The 22,814-nt window shown below is 43.1% G+C and overlaps 1 protein-coding gene across 1 annotated transcript in view; it reads left to right on the top strand.

Moving 5' to 3' along the window:
- Nucleotides 1–22,814, top strand: part of SPATA1 (spermatogenesis associated 1) — a 44,996-nt gene that overhangs the window by 7,699 nt on the left and 14,483 nt on the right. The window contains exons 3-9 of the mRNA XM_029618026.1: nt 305–422; nt 9,482–9,535; nt 9,655–10,096; nt 10,929–11,082; nt 12,334–12,394; nt 15,434–15,557; nt 17,506–17,631. Of these exons, the coding sequence (XP_029473886.1) occupies nt 305–422; nt 9,482–9,535; nt 9,655–10,096; nt 10,929–11,082; nt 12,334–12,394; nt 15,434–15,557; nt 17,506–17,631 (1,079 nt within the window). The remainder of the gene's footprint in view (nt 1–304; nt 423–9,481; nt 9,536–9,654; nt 10,097–10,928; nt 11,083–12,333; nt 12,395–15,433; nt 15,558–17,505; nt 17,632–22,814) is intronic.

Raw genomic sequence — 22,814 nt, 5'->3', positions numbered from 1 at the left:
CAGCTAATTCTTAGGTTAGTTTCATTAAAGCATAGCCGTTTGGTAAGGGGAAGAGGCTTATCTCCATATTTACCACAGTGCTGCGCCCTTGGGGAAGGAAGCTAAGGGTCAGTAAGTTCTGACGTGCCATGTTGAGGTGCTGCTTTACTGGAGGAGTCGATATCCAAAGTAATACACACCTGTACACAACACCCAGGAAACAACTGTACTCGACTTTCACTTATCAACATTTATATTGTCTCCTGGATTCAGTACTTTCCCTGTTTTGACTTTACAAGTGGAGAAATGATTTCTGGTGTTTTAGGGTGGCCCCTGACCTCAAACTGCGAGTGCTGAGGGAACGGCTGGGTGAGTTCTTGATTGATGACGCCGTCATTGATAAGTTTCTCTTTCTGAAGTCTGTAGGAAGAAGCCTAGCGGTGGTAAGTTTTTTTTTTAATTTTCTTTTTATGGAATATTTTATAAGAAATATAGGGATCGATTTACTAAATCTTTTCTCCCATTTTATGTCTATGGAAAAAATTCTCAGTAAATAAGGCCCTGAGACGGCAAACCCCTCTACCTTTATGCCTGTTCGCTAGCCCGCAAGGAACTTCAGCACTCAGAAACACGTGGGAACTTGTGATGAGTTTCTAACACGGTTTACATTTTTCCAAAGGAATATGTTTGAGAGTAAAAAGATGAATAAATAGATGAGAAGGTTGCACTGTGCTAGTCTGATCCACACGTGGACCAGTTCAGGTTCTAGTGTCAGAGGAGAGTCTCACCCGATCTGAAACAGGGCTTGGGAACGGTTAGTTTCTTACTAAGCTATCAGGAGGCTGGAAGGGATTAATCTTAACATTATGTTTTCTCCTGGCATTTGGGCCTCCACTGGCTGCTTGTAGCTCAGGATGCAGAATCTTCCTCCAGTAATTCTCATGGCCCTGCGTACTAAACAATAGCTTTCCATTTCAGTGGCTTGAGTAAGCACAAGTTTGAATCTTGGGAGCAGTAGGGCCAGTCATCGAAGTTTTGACATTAAGCTACTGCAGTGGATGCTTACCTGCCATAAATATTCATACTCACTCTCCTTTTTCTCCATATTGCCACAGCTGATAGCATTATAGGAATTTGTACCTTTTAGTTGAAAAAGAGCACCTCCCTATGGTGAGTTTCTGTCATTGCGGGAAATGGTTCATGTCATTTCAGTCTTGTCACCGGGGCGCACAGGATAGAAGCCTGCCCGGGTTATAAATGCTAATGGGTTCACTTTTTACAAACACAGGAGGAAAACAAATAACTGGGCAAGAAAGCAAGGCATGTGTAGGCATGCAGAGAGGCCACAATAAAAGTCTCTGATTTTCAAGGGTTTATTGTGTTGCTAGCTGACTCAGTCTAGCACTAATTATGCCAAGTGGGCAATTTTTAGTCTCTATTAAATATGTAGTGAACTTAAACACATGGGCTGTAATTAAACTATTTTTGTGCCGGGTGTACTAAGCTGTCTCAAAAGTACTTTCGATATAGCAATATAGTTTAAAAGACATAATAGAAAAGTAATGGATCCAAATACCTAACTGCAGAAAACTTAAAAATCAGTGACATTTGTGTACAGCTGTGCAGCAGAAGCAAGGCTTTTCGCATCAAAGGAACGGGATTAGAGCGAGTTCCCGCTGAGCACCTGGGGCTTTCATTTACATAACCAAGCTGCTGCGGCTCAACTGAAAAATAATTCAGGGTAAAAATGTAGGAGGCCAAAAGAAATTTTACAGCCCAGCAGATCAAAATAAATGAGAAAAAAAAACTAATGTGTGATCTGAGTCACTTGTGCTTTAAGAACCCCCTAAAGGGGTTAATTTTGTACCTGCCCACACCGGTGCAAAGTCTGTGGGTAGGTTTTATCCACAGCCTCCACAAAAGCTTGCAAGGCAAACTATGAAAATGATCCCACCAAAAGCACCCACACATGTTTACAGCTGCTAATGTGTGTATATAGTTCTTTTTTTTTTTCTGGGGAAAATAGGCCCGTACTTTTGAAAACTCAATAGTACACAAGTATGTGCAAACCCTGAGCCCAGGATTGCCTCTGCCTACTGTGGGTAAAAATGTGTGTGTGCTGGCCTAACGGGCACACTTTCAGCCACATAGCAGGTGGGCAATTTGCAAAAGCCCTTTTGCTGTGGGAAAAAGCACGCTTTTGTGCTTGAAAATTACCCTTAAAAGACTCAAAAGGGCAGGATGGCTCATCAGGGTCAACCAGCTGAAAAGAGACTGTCCTTAGAAAGCACACGTTTGCTAAGAGCACGATCATCGTGCTTGAGCTAGTGAATGCTTAATTAAGCATGAAATATCACTCAGAAATATGAACTATAAATATGTGTGCCTAAATGAACATAACCCAGGGTCAACATACTTTTTCCTTTTAACATTTGTCTAGCAGACTACAAAAAAGTCCCAACTAGGGATGTGTATTCGTTGTCTAATTAAATAAAAACATGCAACAGAAAACTTTCATTTCATTAGAAAACAAAATTAAAAAAACAAAACAAACTTGATGAAATTCAGGTTTTGTTTTTTTGTTTCAGATACAAAAACAAACAAAGCGTTTTAATAAATATTGAAACCTCTCCCCACCCGTGTTGGACCCCTTTTGCCCCATCTACATGGTCTCCAGAGTTGGGGCAGAAGCAATCCCCAGTTACTCCTGTCCTGCCAGTCCGATTTTCAAAATGGTGCCCGCTCCATTCTGAAAATAGGACCCGGAAACTCCATGGAAGGGGTAAGAGACATTGGGGGAGGGGGACAAGGGAAGGCCTGGGGAATGGTTTCAGTTTTTTAATGTTGGCGGCGCTGGTTGATTTTTTTTGGTGGGGGTGGAGAGCCCTTCCTTTCCTTTTGGTGTTTATTTTGTTTATAATGAACAAACCAAACTGAAATAAACATCAAATGTAATGGAAAAAAAAAAGAAAGCAAAACAGGCATTTTTTCCTGTGGACACTTTTAGTCATGACGCCCCCTGCAAATGTTTTGGAAACACTGGTATCTTGTTTAAATGAAACAATCTGTATAAATCCAAATTACTCCTCCTAATACTAGGTTTTTTTTTCAATTTTTTATTTATTCATTTATTAATATTATAAAAGAAAATTTCCAATTTGAAACAAGTTATAAGAACAATACAATAATAGAAATGTTCATTTCAAACCCCTATATCCATATTAACCTATAAGCAATAATAGGGGGATGCAAGGATTACAAGAACAGATATTTAAGGAAAAAGGGAAAAAGAAAATAAAGGAGGCTTTATCCTAATCTTAAACATACCCTGAGCTGGCTAGGTCACACTACTCTCAACTCTGTAGTTATCCAAAAAGAAGCACAACTCAGATGGCTCAAAAAAGATGTACCAAGCGTTGTTTAGGTTCAAGACACATTTACAGGGGTATCTAACTGTAATCCGTGCTCCTAGCTGTCTAGCCTCCTGACACATTCCCAGCAATTTGTTTTCTACGAATTTGAGTAACTCTAAGTGATATCAGGGTAAATCCATACCTTTTTTCCATAATATAGCTTTTCTCTATTATGGAGAAAGAGTCTCAAAATGGAATCTCTATCCGCTGGAAAGACAAAAGTCAGCAAAAGAGTCCCACGAAATTCTACTTGTTCATCCATCGATGTTTCCAGGAATGCTGTAAGATCTGTGTCTATGTTCTGGGGCAATTTAGCCGGAGCAACATGATCTTGCTTTATTGGAGGTGCAAAATATATATTTGATATTGGTGGTACAGCCTCTGCTGGCAATTGAAGAACATTGATCAAATATCTCTTAAATTGATCCCTCAAGGGAACCAATTTTACCTGAGGAAAATTTAACACTCTGAGATTTAAATATCTCAGAGCATTTTCTATGTTCTCCAATTTTTTTGAAGTTACTACTTCATCTTGTAGCAATTTAGTTTGAACTTCTTGTATGGAAATAACTTTCAAATCCAAATCTTTTATCTTAGAATTGTGAGAAGTTAACATAGGTTCCATCGCTTGTATACTTTTCTGAGAACTATTTATAGCTGCAGTTAAAGAGGAAATCGATTTTTCCAAAAGAATTAAAGCGTTCCAAACTGCTTCCAAAGTAATTTCCTGAGGTTTAAGCAATTTTAAGTTGGGGGTTGTGCTTACCCCACCTTCTACGATCCTTTCGGATTTGTTTGTCGGGTCCTCTCCCCTCTCTTGGTTGATAGACGAGACGCTCGGGCCCAGTGTGGCCTGCTCTTCCATAATGGCCTGCACCTTTCCTGGTCGCTCCTCCGGGACTATCGCGCCTCCAGCTGTTACACCCGCTGGCCAACGACCCGGATCCAGTCACTGCCACCGGTTCCTCCTCGGTCAGTAACTGCCGTGGGAGCCAGCCCTGGGCTCGAGAGATGCTGTGGGTTGGAGGGGAGGGCGAGTCAGGGGCCCCAGATCCAGGAGGGCCAGGGTGTGTTCTCCACCCGGGACCTCAGCGGATTTCCCTCCCGGGGTTGAAACATTTGCTGGCGTGAAAAACCCCTTGATAGTAAGTTGAGAGGGAGTAGATGGGGCTGGTGCAGAGGATTCCAGCTGGATCCTTCCCTTCCTCTTTGTATGCGGCATGACAATAACAAAGTAAATGGAACAAAATCGAGAAGCCGATCAAACTCCGACCTCTCCTTTCAGCGCCATCTTGGATCTCTCTAATAATAATTTTTTAATTTTAATTTAGTATTTCTGTTCTGCCTTTCATGGCTGACTGGCTACTTCAAGGTGGATTACAGGTTAAGAAAGCATTATATTACAGGCAAGTTTACATGCTTTGTAGTGTGCTAATACAGTAAGGTCATTTTTGGGCAACTGTCAGGACTTAATTTCTAGGCCAAAAAGGAAGTGGAAGCATGGAACAGGTGGGGGACAAAGGCGAAGTGAGAGAGAGAAGGCTTGGGATGGGGCGTGACCTGTGTGAGGGGGAGGGGCCGGATGTGAACTCTCTGAATCTCTTAGGAGGGGTTCTGATGATGTATTCACCCTAACAGGAGAAACCGGGACTCCTTCCTGTGGGACTACCATAGTGATATTGGAGAGGAGACCTTGAGTCTCCTTAGATAAAGAGGTAAAGAAATTCTTCACTAAAATACTATTTAGTCAAGTGACTGGCATGTCATCTGACCTGGTGTAGATGGTGGAATATCTGTGGAGACCAGAATGGGCTCCTATTCCTGAATAGGAGGCTTATTTGAGGTAAGTGGTACCAGAGAGCATACTGGATCTGGTGTTTCCAGACATAATTCTTCTGCTAATAACCTTGATGTGGTAATGGTCTGGTAATGGGAGGGGGCAGAGGTAAGAGATTTCCTTCTGCACCTAACCTTGGTTGCATAACATAGAGTTACATCAGTATTTTTTCAAGAAGTCCATGAACCGGGGCTTGATGCAGCATATCATACTGCATTGGCATCAATGCTTTCAATGGAGGAGACTTATGCTTCAATGGTGCTGGGTAATTTGAAGTTCTCAAAGACTTCTGCTTCAAATGCATCAAGTTTCTTTGCTTCAAATGTGTTAGTGAAGTCAGTGTTGAGTGGAAGTGCATCCAATGGCATTGGAAACGCTTGCACTGAAGGAACACCGATGCTGTATGTCCTTGCGCTATGCATTGATGGATCATGAGTTGGCAGTGCCGATGCACTGTGCATTAATGGGGACTACTGTATCATGGGGTAATGGTGCTGACGCAACATGCATCAAGGGAGCTGGTGCACTGTGCATTGAGGGAGCTGCTGCGCCATGCATTGAAGTTATCAGTGCGCTGTGTCTCAGTGGCACCAATTCATCATGTTTGGTCATATGTCTCATTGAAGCCAGTTGCTCTTATGGCCCCACAAGTGATGCTGCTTCTTTCTCGATACAAGGCAGTCAGCACTACTTAACCACAAGGCTTTGGCCTGGTGCACCTGTGGTGGAATTTTTGAGGAGCTCCTGCTCAACTCTTTTCCCAGCAAGGCAGATGATGTTGCACTGCAGCTTCTGAGAAATGTATGCAGTTCCTCTATCTTATAAGCCCTGAAACTTTGAGTGCACAGGAACATCTGACCGCAAGCAAAACTGTTCATCTGTTCGTGGTCTGGAGGTAACGATACCATAATTTGTGTTCATCAGTGAAGGATATTACCTTACCACAGATGCAGTGAGCTTCTTTTTGTTGGACATTTTGAGGAGGCAAATCTGAGGACGTTTATTCATTTTTTTTGTAACTCTGAAAAGTGCTGTCATGAGGGCTGCAGGGGCAGCGAGACAACTAAGAGGAAGAACTGAAGAAAAATAATTAAAAATGTAGTAGATATTGGAAAAAATGATTTGGAGAGACTGAGTGCACATGCATGCTGTGCACAGACAAAAAATGACTGAGGAGGCTCATGAGGCAACGCCCATATGGGAAATCCCATACATGCTCAATAGAGCTAAAAGCTCTACTAGCTAGGAGAGGTGAGTCTGTTTTGGGCTGCTGGGTGATGTCACCCATTTGCCATGGCTAATTCAGCCTGCTTATCAACGGAAAATGGGTAGTGCATGATATTTTGTAGAAAAATTCTGAGTGAAAAAAATATCACGGAGAGCTTATTCAAATGTCATGCAATGGCAGCCTCCTTTGCCTGGGGCCAACTTCTTCTTAAAAGATTACAATAGTCCTAAAGACCCCCTCCACATATAAAATCCCAGTAGGGTTGGCTGGCGCCAGTTTAGATTAAGCGAGCAGCCAGCCCAAATCCCATGGGGGGCGCTCTGAGCCGCACTAGACCATGTCCTCTGGCAACAAATTCCACAACTTGACTGCGTGCTGAGTGAAAAACTCCTTTCTAGGATTTGTTTTAAATCTGCTAGTTGCTGGTTTCATGGTATGGCCCCTTGTTTTAGTAGTATTTGAAAGGGTAAAACCCCATCTTTTGTGTACCCATTCCAGCCCACTCATGATTTTATAAACATCTATCATGTCCCCTCTCAGTTGTCTCTATTTCAAGCTGAAGAGTCCTAGTCTATGTAGCCTCTCATCTCAGAGGAGCTGGTTCATCCCCTTTAGCGTTGTTGCCCTCCTCTGCGACATTCCTTGTTCCGCCATGTCTTTTTTTTGAGATGAGTTTGAAACTTGTGAGCACTAGGGTTGAAACCTCGCTGATTGGTGCTACCGCTCACTAATTTTAAACTTGTGTTAATTCAACCCCTTTTCATGTCTGTTACCATGTGTCTAATATATGTGCACTTATTTGTCTCCGTAGGCAACAGGGAATATGTTATTCTCAGATGCTCAGTAAAAAGAAGTGGAAAAAAATGTCTTTAGTGTAAAGAAGCAGAATTTGCTCTTATTGTAATTGTAATCAGTTTGCTCAGAGAGTAGGCCACGTAAGCTTAGTGGATTGCCCTTTCTCTTCTTCCCTCTTCTAATGATAAAGCCTTTTGATTTATTGACTGTGGTAAGGTTCATGGCAACCTCCGGTGCATGTTGCTTTATGCGTAAATATTTGTTCAGGTTCATAGTGCTTATCTTTCACAAGGAGCTGCAAGCTATGGCAACAGGCTCTGATTTAAGAAAATAAAAGAGCCCTTTTTAGGAAAAAGAAAAGTCTTATTTCCCCCAACAAAGGAAGATGAGACGAGTTGGTATAGGGGGTTCCTGTTTCTTGGAACACATTGACTTATTCATTGCAAATGGAATTTAAACTTTTTATTGTTGTAAACAGGGTCTATGGTAGGGCTGTGAAACTCCAGTCCTCAAAAGCCACCAATGGGCCTGGTTTTCAGAATGACCAAACTATGTAACTGAATCATAAACTGCATGCAAAGAAGTGTTGTGGATAGCCAGATTATTTGAAGACCCCAGGGAGCAGGAGTTTGACAGTCCTGGCCTGGCCTGGCCTGTTAGATAGACAAGGAAGCCAATTTTCAGTAAGACTTCGAGTGGGCAAAGTTAGATGGGTAACCTGTCCCAGATATTCAGTGGGATAAACATCCCACTGAATATCCCCAATTAAAGTTATCCAGCTTCCTTTAGCCAATTAAATTTAAACCTAACTGGCCAGCATTTGAATATGGCCGGGCAGATCTAAAGTTAAGCAGCTAAAGGTAGCCAGATAACCAGCCCCTGAACTGGATACCTTCAAAAGATATCTGGGTAAGTGGCAATCCTGTATCCTCCCCCCCCCCCCCCCCCAAAAAAAAAAAAATTGCTGTGAGTCCCTGGCCCAATTCCCCTCATTGCAAATGTTACAAGCCCCGTGCTGGGGCTCAGATTCTCTCCCCTCCCACCCCAAAGCCCTTCAAAACAGAAATCACAGTGACGGGCGTCCAGGCTTCCCCCCTCCCTCCCATCCCAGGAAAAAATGGAACCAAATAGGGAAAGGTCATCCCCCTCCCCACACGCTGCCACCCCACCCCAAGGCCTCCCATCCTCAGCACCTTCCTTTACATGGCCTGGGAGCACAGTTCGCGGTGATGCCGGGCGCTTCCAGTGTAGCCTTTAGCAGCCGCGCTGGAAGCGCAAGGTATCGGCGTAACTATTCCTGCATGTAAATCTGCTTCTGAAAATTATTCAGGGCTTGCTTCGGGGAGCAAGCAGAGCACGAATTTGCCCAAACATTTCCCTGGACTAGCAAAAGGCGTTCGGGGGGGGGGGGGGGGGGCAGAGAAATCATGCATGTTGCCTACACTTGGGATTTTCGTGAGTATGCATGTACATGTCTATGCAGTAAGTTGACCCTGCTTATGAGCTGGTTTGGCTCCCCACACACGTCTCTGTGTGTGTGCTGGCAGCACCGGTGAATTTTCAAAGTGGGCTTATGCGCACAAATCCGCTCCAAAACTTCCAACTGCTGAAAATTGCCCTCCCTGTGCTGCATTGGGTAGAGCAGATAAGAGCATCAACACTGCTTACAGTCGATTCGGTGCTGCCCCCGTTCCACTAAGGTCCATGCTGAAGGGCGGGTGTTGTGTCAGAGAAGCTTCCAAAACCCTCGCATGCCTCTTTCCTTGAGGACTGAAATGGGAAATAAACAGGGCTGCTGTTATATAAATTTGCTGACCTGGCACAGTGGGCCTTTATCTCTTTGGTGACCTCTTAGGACAGGGCTGTCCCCCTCTTCCCCTGTATGGACTTCAGTAGCTCCAGTCCTCAGTATCCAAGAACTGGCAGTCTCATTAATGTCGGCATCAGCTGGATACATGTCTTGAAAATATCACCCTTTGGAAGGAAGAACCACAGCATCCCTTTAAGAACAAACAGCCTGGAAATGTTGTCGCCGAGTAGGCCTGAGATCCTGCTGGACACCTCATGGAAATATGATAGAGGAGGGTGTCACAGGTTTTCCTCACCTGCCCCAGTAGCCTCTGCTATTGCAGTCATAGATAAATGCCACCAGTGGGCTAGAGAAGGGAGCACACGGTGTGTGACAAGATCTGTCTGATATTGTGTTCATTGCGATTTTTGTATTCCTAGGTAAAGGCAAAGCAAGAACAAGAACTGAAACTCAAATCGTTTGCTCCACCCTATGTATGTATCCCGTTACGGGGCATGCCTGGTTTTTAACCGCATAATGTAACATTTACAGAGATTTTGAAAGAGTTTGTGAAAACAGGTGTGCATTTTGAATGACTTCCTCTCCGTTTCAGGCTCTGCAACCAGAATTATATTTGCTACCCGGCGTGGAGCATGATGGGAGTATTTCTGCATCGTCGCTCACTCCAGAGGGACAGTATTATAATGCAGACTGTGCTGGATTCCTTGTACCTCCTATCAGACTAGGTAGTGTGAACCCTCCAAGGCAAGGATCTGGAAGAAATCCCGCACTTACCGAGAGTCCTAGGAAAATCCTTCTTAGTCAGGAGGAGGAAGAAGAGGCCTTCACCTGGCGCGGGGAAGAGAAAGAGATTGTTGTACGCCAGAATTCTGGCAGGGGCAAGGCCAAGGAGGCGCAGGAAGCTCACACTCCACAAAAGAAGAATCTAGACCAGACCAAGGAGGCCCAAGAGACTCGCAAGCCACGAAAGACGAATCTAGGAAAGGACCAGATCAAGGAGGCACAAGAAACTCACAGTCCAGTCAGGAGAAAAAGTGCTGTTTATTTTGATTCCTTTTTTTTATGGGGGGGGGGGGGGGTGATTGTACAATGAGAAAAGCAAATGTTTTGGTCTAGATTAGAACAAAAATATGAAAATAATCTATGGCATGTAAATTCTGTGAGTATACCTACCCAATGTTCACCTCTGAATCTGCGGGGAAAACTCCCCTCCCTTATTTTAACCGCCGGCATGAATCCAAATGCCAGTCAGACTCAGGAGTGATTCTCTTGCACCCAGAGCACTTAACCTTTTACATTTTAACCTCAAAGTAACATTTCAGAACAGTTAACATGAAAGTTGACTGTGTACAAATGTTGACTGACAAGTCTATTGCACTTATCATTTAGGAAGTAAAAGATTATTTACCATCATATACTGGAAGTGTTACACAGAAAGGAATTAAAGTTGTTTTCCTGCTGACGTAAACCCCCCACCACCACCACCACCGGTGGGTGCAGGCTCCTGGCACTTCCCCAGCCGCCCGTCTTCCCTGACAGATCCAGCAGAGAGAGGGAGCTGTCGTCTTCTGACTGCATATATCGAGGGGGGTTAATGTTAGCGAGGAGCAGAGGAGGGAGAGGAAGGCGGGACAGTTATATGCAGCCTACCTAGACATTTGAAATGATCTATAGATCTGGTTCATCATCTGGCACACGGGTTCTGACCCCCGGTGTGTCGCGGAGAGGGGGGGGGGGGCAGGGCATTTACAGAGGCCACGGTGTCCCTCGAGTCCTGTGCAGCAGCTTGTAGAGAAGTCCCTGATAGTTTAACCTTTTGTTATGCTACCTGTGTGCCAAATGATGTTCTTTGTTGTGCTTGATCAGAAGATGCTCCTGCAGCGGGGAGCAGAAATACAACAGAGGGGAGCAGTCTGAAAGAAGCCAAAAATCCCATGGGAGGAAACTCTACTAGGGATTCGGGAATTCCTGAATCTCTAGAGGACAGAGATCTGGAATACGCCTCCCACAATAAGGACTGGTAATGGCGAATTATTTCCATTGCAAACCTTTGTTCATCTAATGTTACCGATCGCAGCGTTTCTCAGACCGTGTTCCCTGCCCCCCTCCCCCCCCCGCACACTTTTTCTGCACGTAAGAAAATAAATGGTAAAATGTATTATTTGTTCTAAATCTAAGTGAAAACTGCAATTAAAGTTACATCAAACAAAACATCTGGTGCCTGGTCCCTTCCCCTGCCCCACCTCCATCCCCAGTTCCAGAATCACAGCCCTAACGCAGCATTTCAACAAAACCAGCTCTGAAGTTGACAGGGTTTTGCTGTTCCCCTTGAGGTGCACGGCGCTAAATTGCAGCCCTAGACACACGTGGAAGTAAAATAATAGAACTTGTGTCTTTTTTTTCTTTTTTTTTAATTAAAAGATGATTCCCTTCGTATCTGCTAACTTGATATGCGGACCATATCAGGAGCCTCATGCTCCCAGAGCAAAGAGGCTCAGCCGGGGGGGGGGGGGGATTAGAGCCCGTAGTGGATGCCCGGGAGTGTGGCATCCAGCACGGAGCTTCAAAATGATGGAGATTGTAGGACTATAGGGCGTTGTATTATGATGCTGGGCGCACATGGGCTGCACTTTAATGTAGAGTGGCAACATGACAGCAGCAACACTAGAAACCAGATTCATGCTCTCCCAGTCCCACGTTGGAAATAGAAAGTAGATGGGGGAGATTTCTGAAAGCTGAAGCTGTTTCCCAAATCACAGCCTTCTATGGCAAATCATAATTATGGATTTTACTGAAAATTTGAAATCAAGCTCAAAGCTGGCACCTTTTTTGCTGGTTGGAGTCCGATAGAATATCTGGAGTTTCTACTGATTCGCTGGGGGAATTTATTTAATTTCACCTAGCAAAGCTGAGAAAACTTTGTCCAAATTCAAAGCAGATCCACCAAGTCATGGGGATCCACATTGAATCTGCCTATTGTGGATCTTCAAATTTAGCAGATCTGCTCAGAAGCCAATGCAGATTTGCTGATGTGAGTGATTCACATTTAATTTCAAAAAAATTAAATTGTTAAAGTTCACAAACTAATTCAACAAAACGGCAGACTTCATGCAGGATTGTCAAACTAGTTCCCAAACAATGTTTTTAAAATGTGCATATTTCTAGATATAATCATATAAGGATTCACTTTCATTAATACTGTTTGATGATTTTGTGGTAGCTCTTTTTTTTTTTCCCTTCCTAAATAAATTTGATTTGATTTTGTCATTAGGCAGGAGCAGCCTGGAGGCAGACGCCTTGGAGCTGATCTTCTGCTACAACGGGAGAAGCAGGTACAGTACGGAATCAGGGCCTCATTAGAAAGGGGCTGAAAAAACTGCTCGTATCTTAAACCAGCTGACTTGTGGGAGTGGAATAATTTGTAGCAAACACTGCGGCCTAGATAAGTAACGTTTTGTTTTTATAATAAACCCACCACGCTTTCGGCTCAGCCACATTTTTGCTTCTTTCATCGGAATGTTTGGCCTTTAGGTCATTACGGCTTTGGCAGGTCATCTGGCTCCCTGTCCTTGCAAGGAGTAGCCCGTCCGAGCGTAAGAGCAAGGGCTACACTCAGCAATAATATAAACGCACCAGGAATGCGGTAATGAACTTACATAGTCCGTTTCATCAGTTCAAAATAGTAATTTTTAATTATTCAGATGGCAACTCCACTGTTATCATTGCAAGTTTCACAGAAAGGGGTCCCCCCGACGCTCCCTGCCATACTATTGTAAGAGATATGAAGACTTGTTAAAAATTTGCCTGTCCCTCCCGACGCAGCCTCGGTGGAAACGGGTCCGTGTCGGGGGGACCCCTTTCTGTGAAACTTGCAATGATAACAGTGGAGTTGCCATCTGAATAATTAAAAATGACTATTTTGAACTGATGTAAGTTCATTACTGCATTCCTGGTGCGTTTTTATTTTATAAGGAATAGCCTGTGCCATTCCTTGAGCTTCTCTGAGCAGAGGAATAATGTGGAACTCTATAAACAGCTAAGGGAGGGCTTATTCATCTTTCGGGGTCCCAACCATAAAGACAATGAAAAATTTACAAAAACGCTGGGGATCAAGTTACCTAACTGGAGTCCAGAAAGGAGACTGTGGCCAAGAGCTGTTCTAGTGGGCTGAACAAATATTTTAAATGCTATCTCGAAATCAAAACTTGGCCTTGGGAGTCTGAGCAATGATGAATGCATGTATATAGGGGGCCGATACACTAACAGACATTAACATTGAGGCCTGGGTTAAATGTGTGTTAGCTAACGCCCTTGTTCTTCAGCCAGTACTGTGTTATTTGCATGTGCATTAGCGTTATCGCCGGTTCTCCAGTGGTGATGCTAATGCACATCCAAATTGATAGCAACAAAAAATGATTAAACATGCCTCATTTACAATTAACGTCAGACAAGCTCCCCAAGACCCGTGAGTTTTTAGGTGGCCTGCTAGCACTGCAAAGTCAACCTACAAGTCAGCAGCCTTATGTGAGCCGCATTAATGCCAGCTTTTAGAACCAAACTCCCCATCCCTAGGCTTCTGGACTCCACCTCTTCTTGAAGTAAAAAAGACTGGCCTCTGAGCCCTGAAGCAGCCGCCCTCCCCCACCTCCATGTCTCCAAGGCGATATAAAAATCTTCACTAGCAGGAGGGAGCTGGAGCCAGCCCCAGCCGCAGCTGCAGCAGCAAATTGAAAATGGCGCCGCTGATGCTCTGGAAGAGAGTCGGAGAGACCAAACCCGTAATACCTTTATGATTTATTTGTTTGCATTTTTATTGTTTACACCATTCGTTCCCTTTTTTTTTTGGGCCGCTGAGGCTCTGACCACCTCCGGAGAACGTTTGCGAATGACGCGCATTAGCGTGCAGAAGCAGCAGCAGCATCGTGGATTCCTTCCATACGTCAAGCGCTGCAAGTTCCAGGCCAGGATTCAGAAACGCTTTCAGAAGTCCAGCGTGCTTCAAGAAATAAATTCTGCCTTGGACTTGTAATTTTGGGAGGCAAATTGGGTCAAACTCGGCAGCTACCTTTGTCCCGTGTACTTTGCACCCATTTTCAGAGTGAAAGCCTGCGCATTTCCCTTGGTGCACAATCGAGCTATAGAATCTGCTGCCGGAGGACGTGGTCAAGGAATTCAAAAGAAGACTGGACAAGTTCTAGAAGGAAAAGTTCTAGAAAGGTTCTGGCAAAAGGAAAAGTTCTAGAAGGAAAAGTCCATAAACAGTTATTAGCCAGGGAAAGCCAGTGCTTATCCCTGGGGGTGCGATACAAGAAACAGATCAACTATTGGGAACTGACAGGTACTTGTGATCCAGACTGGACACTGTTAGAGACAAGAGGCTGGATCAAAGGCCTTGGTCTGACCATCTTATGTTTTTATGGTTTTGTTTGGACTCTTTACCTAGATTACAGAGCACCCCCAGACATTTGTATTTGCTTTTCCTGCGGGTCCTTTTTAAATGGAAAATAACTCACCTAGATTTGAAAATGCAATCTACTTACATTATGATCTGACCTTTAGGTTTGCATTTGGAGCAGGCCTCAGCCCCGCTACCTGCCATATATATTGCATGACAGGAGGGCCTGAGAGGAAGGAGCCACAGGCTGTCACATTAAATCCCTCCATTTCTTAGTGCTGCCACAACAAGTCCTCTGACCAGGGGGACACACACATTGTGGCTCTCTCTGTCCTCCTAGTAAGGACACAGGCCGCTTGAGCTGGTTAACAGGTGCAGATTGTGAGTGCTCTCTCCGCAGGGTCATCTAGCACGTCAGCCCAGGAAGCCCAGATTGAACTTAAGAGTAGAATCCAGGTCTTCTGCATGGCAGTGTTCAGCCAGGCCATTAAGACGATCCGAGAGGTCTGGTTTTGGAATGTATATGGGTTTTCTATCAGTGCAGCTATCTCCATGGGTTCTGTCTGTCATTCTGTTTTTCTGTACAGCTGTGTACTTATGTGGTTTAGCATTAGGCAAATACACAAAAACAACCAGAAATTTCAAATAATGGGTTTAAGGATTTCAGCTTTTTGGCCAATTGCAGTATCTAATTTGCCCGGCATCCTGCCGCAGAAAGAGGCACTCTTTATCTACTATGGAGGTGCATTGGTTGGGTGGATGTGTAATATAAATGACTCATTTTATAAAGTTCATTTTTGCTTGTGCAGATTACTTTTCAAATCATGTATCTGGTTTGGGCTAAAACAAAACATGTGTCTGAAATATTTAAAAGCTTGCCTTGCAAAATTGGTAACCTTCTAACATCTGACGTTCCGAAAGTTGAACCGATGGGACTGCATGCAAGATTAGTGATGTCGTTTTTGTAACACTTAAGCTGCAGTTGGATGAGGGGGGGCAGACCCTTCTGACGCAGTCCACTCGCTACCTCTCTCCCCCGGCTCCACCTCTGCTGGCTTTTTCTGCAAGTGGAATCCAAGTTCCCACGTTCCAGACAGAAAGTAAGTATCAAAGTGACAAAGACGCACACAGTATTCATGGGGGAAGGAAGGGTGGTTCTTTCTGCCAGCCAGAAGAGAGCTGCTGTTGCTCTGACAGTGCCCTATAAAGCACAGTCTGGCCTGCCTTGGACCTCATTATGTGAATTTCCACTTACAAAAGTGGGATGCAAAAAGATTATTCAGGGGGTCTTAAGGGTTTATACACAGAAATAGTTTGTTATAAAAGTGCCTGGGATTTGTGTGCATCAAAGTATGCACAGAACCTGATTTCTTTCGTACTTTTGTGTGCACAAAGAATAGACTTTCTGGGGAGGGGAGGGGACAGGGTTGGGATTTATGCACACGCTTTTTATTTTAACATATATTAACATACACAAATTAGGCCCTGCAAAGAGCAGGTGTAGCTCCGTGTAGGTTACTTTGAGTGCATGCTTAGGGATAATTTTTAAAGCCAGCTTTATGTGCATAAGCTCTCTTTGAAATTTGGCGTAACTTCTGCATGTAGGCAACGCATAACTTAGGCGGGTTGTTATAAAAATTCTCTTCCAGAGTTTAGGGTTTACCTTGCAAACTGTGGAACAGGTGCAGCCTCTTTGCTGGAAGCTGGCAGTTTAATGGTCAGATAACAGCTTATTTGAATAAATAAATCTTGCCACAGAAATGCATTCAACGGGGAAGTCATTGGATGCTAATATACACTAGCAGCTTTCATGCGGGGCTTGGCAGATTATTTAGGCTCTGCACGGAGCTGTTTCTCAAGGTCAGGGTTCTGCAGAGCAAGGTTGGGATTATGACAAAACTCAGGCATCCCAAGGCCAGAGATCCTCTGTCTGAATTCCTGTCAGAACAAGCTGACATTGCTACCACCTAAAGTATGTATCATTCCAGCTGCTTAAGTGACCAAAGAAATCAGCCCTAAATATTCCAAGATTATCCCAGAAAATAAACCACAGTCACACAAATTCCCCGGGATTCCAATCTATTTAGTTATAACTACTGCGCATTGTGTTTGCCGGTCTGCCACACGTACAGCCTAACAAAACATTCTTCTTTGTTCCTGTGTAATCCCTCCCCTTAGACCTGTTCATTGTAATTTCCTCACTATAGTTCTGCTGTAAACCAATATGATGTCTCCACTAATATCGGTATAGAAAAATCTATAAATAAATAAATATAGGCTGAAAACAGGATCAAGGTCCATATCGCTATATTTTTTTATGTATAGTTTTTTTTTGGAAAACAGAGTCTCATATGGTATGTGAGCCAAACAGGCACTCCTCATCTCACAAGCAATACTTAGCTCTGGTTAATAATGACAGTCCATTCAGGCCACCCCTTAACCAGAGCTAAGTATTGATTGTGATAGGAGGAGTGTCTGTTTGGCTCACATGCCATATGAGACTCTGATTAGTACAACATGAGAACTGGAAGTGTTTCTACTTGCATAGGATATCCAAACAAAAAAACCTATAAAAAATATAGTGATATGGACCTTGATCCTGTTTACAGTCTAACAAAACATTTCTATAGGCTGAATGCCTGGCAGTCTGACAAACTCAATGCCGAAGCAGTTCTATCTGAATAGATTGGTACCCCAGGGAATTTGTGTCATCCCATCTGCTGCCAGCAGATCATTTTGTTGTGGATTTTCAAAAAAGAGGTATTTTTGAAGAACAGAAAAATTCAGTGTTGGTGATCTTGGCTGTTTTTTGTTTTATTAAGCCTATTTTTCCGAAAGGAAAGAAAACTTATGAGATCTCTGTGTATATTTTCCCCCCTAATAACCTTTGTTTGGGGAGTCCCATCCAAACTAAATTTTCAGTCCATGCCAGGAGGGGTTGTTTGGCTCCCTGTATATCCGGGGACGCGTCTGCGTGCGTGACCCGCAAAGCAGATTCCTTTCGTTCTGGCAGATCCTACGTCCTGTGCTTTCCTTTTCGTCCCCTAGAAGGTAAACTCATCGAGCAGCTGGAGCAAATGAAGGAGGAGAGAAAACAGCTTGAAAGAACTAGAGAGGAGCTGGGCAAAAAAGCCAAAGGTTTGCTTGAAGAAAACAAACTGAAGAAACAGCAAGGTAACTGTGCGCGTCAGAGATTTATAAACCCCTAAACCAGCCACGAAAACCCGTAATCAAACTGAGGTGAATATTAGGCAGGCGAGGAGACATTTTATTGACCGTTTATTGCTCTCTTAAGATTCCAACTTTATTGTGGAGAAATAGGTATCGTGCAATAACTGATCTCCACATGAGGGAGGTGCAAGAGAAATCAGAAACCTAAGAAGATCTGAGAAGCGAACATAAATCCGCTTTAAAACAGTTCAGGCCCCGGGGGAGCTTTTCTGCTTAACTGAGACAGAGCACCTCTTGGTCATGTGTTTGTGCCCTGCTTGCACACGGAGATGACAGGTATTCAGAGGGATCCAGCCGGCTAACAGTAAGGACTTAAGGTATCCGAGAACTGGCTGAATTTAGTCCTGCAACTTTCACTAGCTGAACTGAGCCGATCACATGCTGTGCAGGCCTAAGGGGGCGGGCTTAGAGGAAGGGGGAGAAAGCTGGGCGTTTACTTCCAATTTTTAACACTAGCCATTCAGCCTGCCCGGCCATATTTAGGTGGTTGAATGGCGCGCCTACATTTGTCCAGCCACCCTCTCTCTCCTACTCATTAAAGATATTGCCCACAGGCCTGCAGGACCTCTTTCCTCCTCACTCAGATTTTTAAATTCTTAAACTTGCTTCCTCCCTTCCTTGTGCTCTTTAAACCTGTAACATTGCCCCTGGGGCCTGCAGTACTTCCTTCATCCCTCCCTCCACCCTTTAAAATATTACAAAAGGCCCCTGCGAGGCAGTAGAACCCTCCCCTCCCTCCTTCCATCCATTCCAATGGAAAAAAACGTCCTTGCCGGTCTCCGTTCCCTCCTGTACAGCAGTTAGATGCGGGCGTCTTTAAAATAGGCTCCTAAACCTACAGAAAATCCCCAGGTTTGTCATGAACCTGTTAATTGCCAAGTTCTTGTGGCCTGGTTTGGCCTCTGTTGGAAACAGGATGCTGGGCTTGATGGACCCTTGGTCTGACCTAGCATGGCAATTTCTTATGTTCTTATGTTCTTTATCAGAGCTAGAGACCAAATGGACGATGAGACCTGCCAGCGGATCCACTCAGAGATCCGCTTCAGATTCCCACAGGTCCATGGACTTCCTCAGATTCGCTTTGGATATTCTATCAGATTACGGCTTTTTCTGATGTCTCCTGAGATCTGGGGGAGGAAAAAAATCTGATGAATCTCAGGAAAATCCACTTATTTTGTCAAACTTGAATTAGTTAGCCCAGCCCTAAAAATGTTGCAAGTTCCTTCATGAAACTTTGTTTTTGGTTAACTACCTGAGAGAGGAATGAAAAGAAGGCCCCCTCTGCTTTCTCTTCTTCTGTCTCTTGTCTCATAATGCAGCCAGGACATGCAGATACGTACAGCCTGGCACATGTTCTGCCCTACGCTGCATGCACCACTCAACCCGAGGGGATAACGCATAGATAAGAACATAAGAACATAAGAAATTGCCATGCTGGGTCAGACCAAGGGTCCATCAAGCCCAGCATCCTGTTTCCAACAGAGGCCAAAACCAGGCCACAAGAACCTGGCAATTACCCAAACACTAAGGAGATCCAATGCTACTGATGCAATTAATAGCAGTGGCTATTCCCTAAGTAAACTTAATTGATAGCAGTTAATGGCTTCTCCTCCAAGAACTTATCCAAACCTTTTTTAAACACAGCTACACTAACTGCACTAACCACATCCTCTGGCAGCAAATTCCAGAGCTTTATTGTGCGTTGAGTGAAAAAGGTACACTGTGACACACCTTAAACAAAAGGCATTTTAGGATGGGCCTGCATGGAGCATAAGAAGTGGATGGAAGAGTGCATGGTCTGGTGTTTAGAGTAATTTACTAGGACCCTGCAGATCTGCTTTCAAATTCGTATTTTCTCCCAGTGAAGCTCACTGTGATTTTGGAGATGTCACTTTATCTCATGATGCCTTGGGGACGATTTTGAGGGATGCATGCATGCATTTACCATATTAACTATCTTGTTATGCAACGCTCTGGTTTAGAATCCTATAGAAATAAATACATTTAAAGTGATTCGCAGAAGCTTGTTCAGATCAGCATTTGTGGCCACGGCTGTGATCATCTCTTGAACAAGGATGACTTTATTTATTTTATTTAAAAATTCATATTAATCATGTTCCCAGCCCCATAGGATTGCCCAACATGATTTACAATTATCAACATGCATAATAAAAACAGACAAAACAAATCATAAAAATTCAATTCACATAAAACTAAGAAAGTAAAACAAAATAAAACCAAAATAAAGCTGCATCATCCTTTCCACCTACACATATTCCCCTTCAGGACCAATTACCCCTTGCCCAACAACCTACTCAATTCTAGTAAATAACCATGTTTTAACTTTCTTACAGAAACCTACATAATTCCTCTCAGCCCTGACTTTCAATGGTAATGAATTCCAAAGCATGGGGGCGATGACCGAGAATGCCCTTGCTCTTGGCCTACTTTTACCAATAATCCAGAGCAATGTAACCACCAACAGCTGACCCTGACCTGATCTCATCTCATCTCGGCACATACCAACTCAACTTATCCTTTAAATAATTAGGACCCAATACCCTCACAGCAAAAAAAGTTAACTATAATAATATATTTATTTATATACCGTCAATCTGGTGTACAAACTTGGCGGTTTACAATAAGGTTAAAAAGAATTACATACCATGGGTAAATCATAATTAAAACAATGTATGAATCTACAACAAAAACATATTAAATTAATCAAAAAGGTTCAAGAGCTGGGTTCCATCAATTTTTAGCTATTATCCTGTATGTGGAGGCTGGAATGCAATTCCAAATAACCAAGTTTTTAGGTCTTTTTTAAAACACTTGGTATCGGATTCTAATCTTAAATTTACTGACATACTATTTCATAGGATCTTAAATTCAATTTGTGCCCTCACCGGTAGCCATTGTAATTTCCCAAATATCATAGATTTAGACTCTCCTTGAACCATCTGGACTACCTGCAGTCTATGGCTGAGTATCTCAGGGAGGCCCACATGTAGACTATTACAGTAGTGCAGATGAGTCATAACGGTCTTAAAGGCCTGATCATTCAAATATGGGTGTAACTGCTTTACCAATTTAAATTTCCAGAATGCCGTGCGAATAACCTGAGACATGGCAATCTAAAGAAAATCCTCTAAGTATACCCCTAAATCTCTCACAGATTCCACTTCTTCTACTATTTCCAAACCCACCCTCACCAATGAATCAAACATCATCCCCTCCACCTTTAATAATTCTGTCTTTTTAATATTCAGAATTAGCTTCTTTTCTGTAAACCAATCCAAGATCTTCATCATTGCTAAATGTAAATCCAATCCAAAAAGTACACAGGAGAAAAAACAGCTCTCCAAAAAATTATCCACACATAAAGGGGAGATGCAAGGTAAATAAACACAGTCCAGAAATCAGCAAAAGTTAATTTAACTTTTGCAGATTTCTGGACTGTGTGTAAATTTAAATCCAAAACAGACTTTAACCTATCCTCCCCCCAAAGCACTGCAATTTGCACTTTGCCCATATACAATTAACTCTTCAGTCCTAGCTCATCCAGTTCTCTTTCAAAAGGATGCATAAAGATATTAAACAATAAGGAGGGCAGTGTTGAACCCTGAGACCTCACAGTCAAACACAATGGCAGATGAAAACTTCTTATTAACATAAAGCCTTGAGGACCTATTTGATAAAAATGAATTGATCCACTGCCAAGCCTTCTCTGCAATGCCCAACTGCTTACAGCAGTCCAAAAATATCTGATGATCCACCACATCAAAAGCAGCAGACAGATCTAAAGCAAAATCACCTCCTGACCATTATCCGTCCACCCTTAACATATCATCACAAAGAGAAACTAATATCATCTCCATGCTATGATATGCCCGGAATCCCTACTGAAAAGAATACAACCCACCAGTTACTTCCAAAAAAACATTAATTGCAAAGTGACTGCTTTTTCCATAAGCTTTACCACAAAAGAGATGTTCAAAACTAGTGTATATCTCAAACAATCTAACATGTCTAGAAAAGGCTTTTTCAAAATAGGATAATAGATGAACACAACAGCAGCGGCATTCTTCCCTCATCAAAGGACGCATTAATAATATGTAGCAGAAATAGCAAACCCTCTTCTGACAAATCCTTCATCAACTTGACTGGGAAAGGATCCAACCCTCAAAAAGTTGACCTTACCATGGCCAACAATTTCTTGAATTCCATATAATATAAAGCTCTAAACTCTCATATACCAACATTACCATCAGTATCCAAACTGTCATTACTCTTCAATTTTTTTCTAGCCAGACCAGCGGACGCCAAATTCATCTCCATCTTGTTCCGTAGATTCCTCACTTTAGAGACAATAGAACAAGTCAGTAATTCACAATCAGGCACAACCAAAATAACATTGCTTTTTACCACATTCTGCTCATAATAACTTCCTCACAATCACAAATATCTCACGGGCCCATTTTATGCTTTCTTAGTAACACTCACATAATACTTTATAACCTTTACTAGTTCCTTATAATAAGGAATAGCTGTAACACACCACAATGTCTTAACATTAACATCTTGTCTCTTAACCCATCTCTGTTCTAAGGCACGAACCTTCTTTTTTAAAGTGCATAACGACTCTGAAAATCAGCCTCCCTCATTGTCCTTCCTCAACTTCTTCAACCATAAAGGAGCCACTTGCTCCAACAAGACTACAACTCCTTGATTCCATTTCTTCATCAACAATTCACAACTGTCCACCACATCCTACAACCTTTCCTTTAATCTCTCATTAAATACCTCCTGCTCTCCTGCCAGATTAATATAAAAAACAAGGAAACTTACAATTTTATAATTACTGTTACAATAAAACAGCAAACTTAAGGGAGTCATTTTTCAAATCGCGATGGGCTGTTATCACGTGTATGAGAGTGATGTTAACAAGTAAATGAGGGAAAGGGGGGGAGTTTGGGCAGGGTTTAATTAAATGAGGGGCCAGTAGCACTGCGGGGTGGGCACATTATCGCCATCAGTTGCACCAGAAATACCTACACCTATTTCATTGGCGCTATGGGGGCAATAGTGTGCAGCGCTCTCACAACCGCAGCGGGTGAAAACGTACC

The sequence above is a fragment of the Rhinatrema bivittatum genome, chromosome 10 (genome assembly GCF_901001135.1).
Source record: "Rhinatrema bivittatum chromosome 10, aRhiBiv1.1, whole genome shotgun sequence".
Classification (NCBI taxonomy): domain Eukaryota; kingdom Metazoa; phylum Chordata; class Amphibia; order Gymnophiona; family Rhinatrematidae; genus Rhinatrema; species Rhinatrema bivittatum.
Note: the sequence above shows the minus strand (reverse complement) of the source record. Positions and strands in the feature narration are given on the sequence as shown.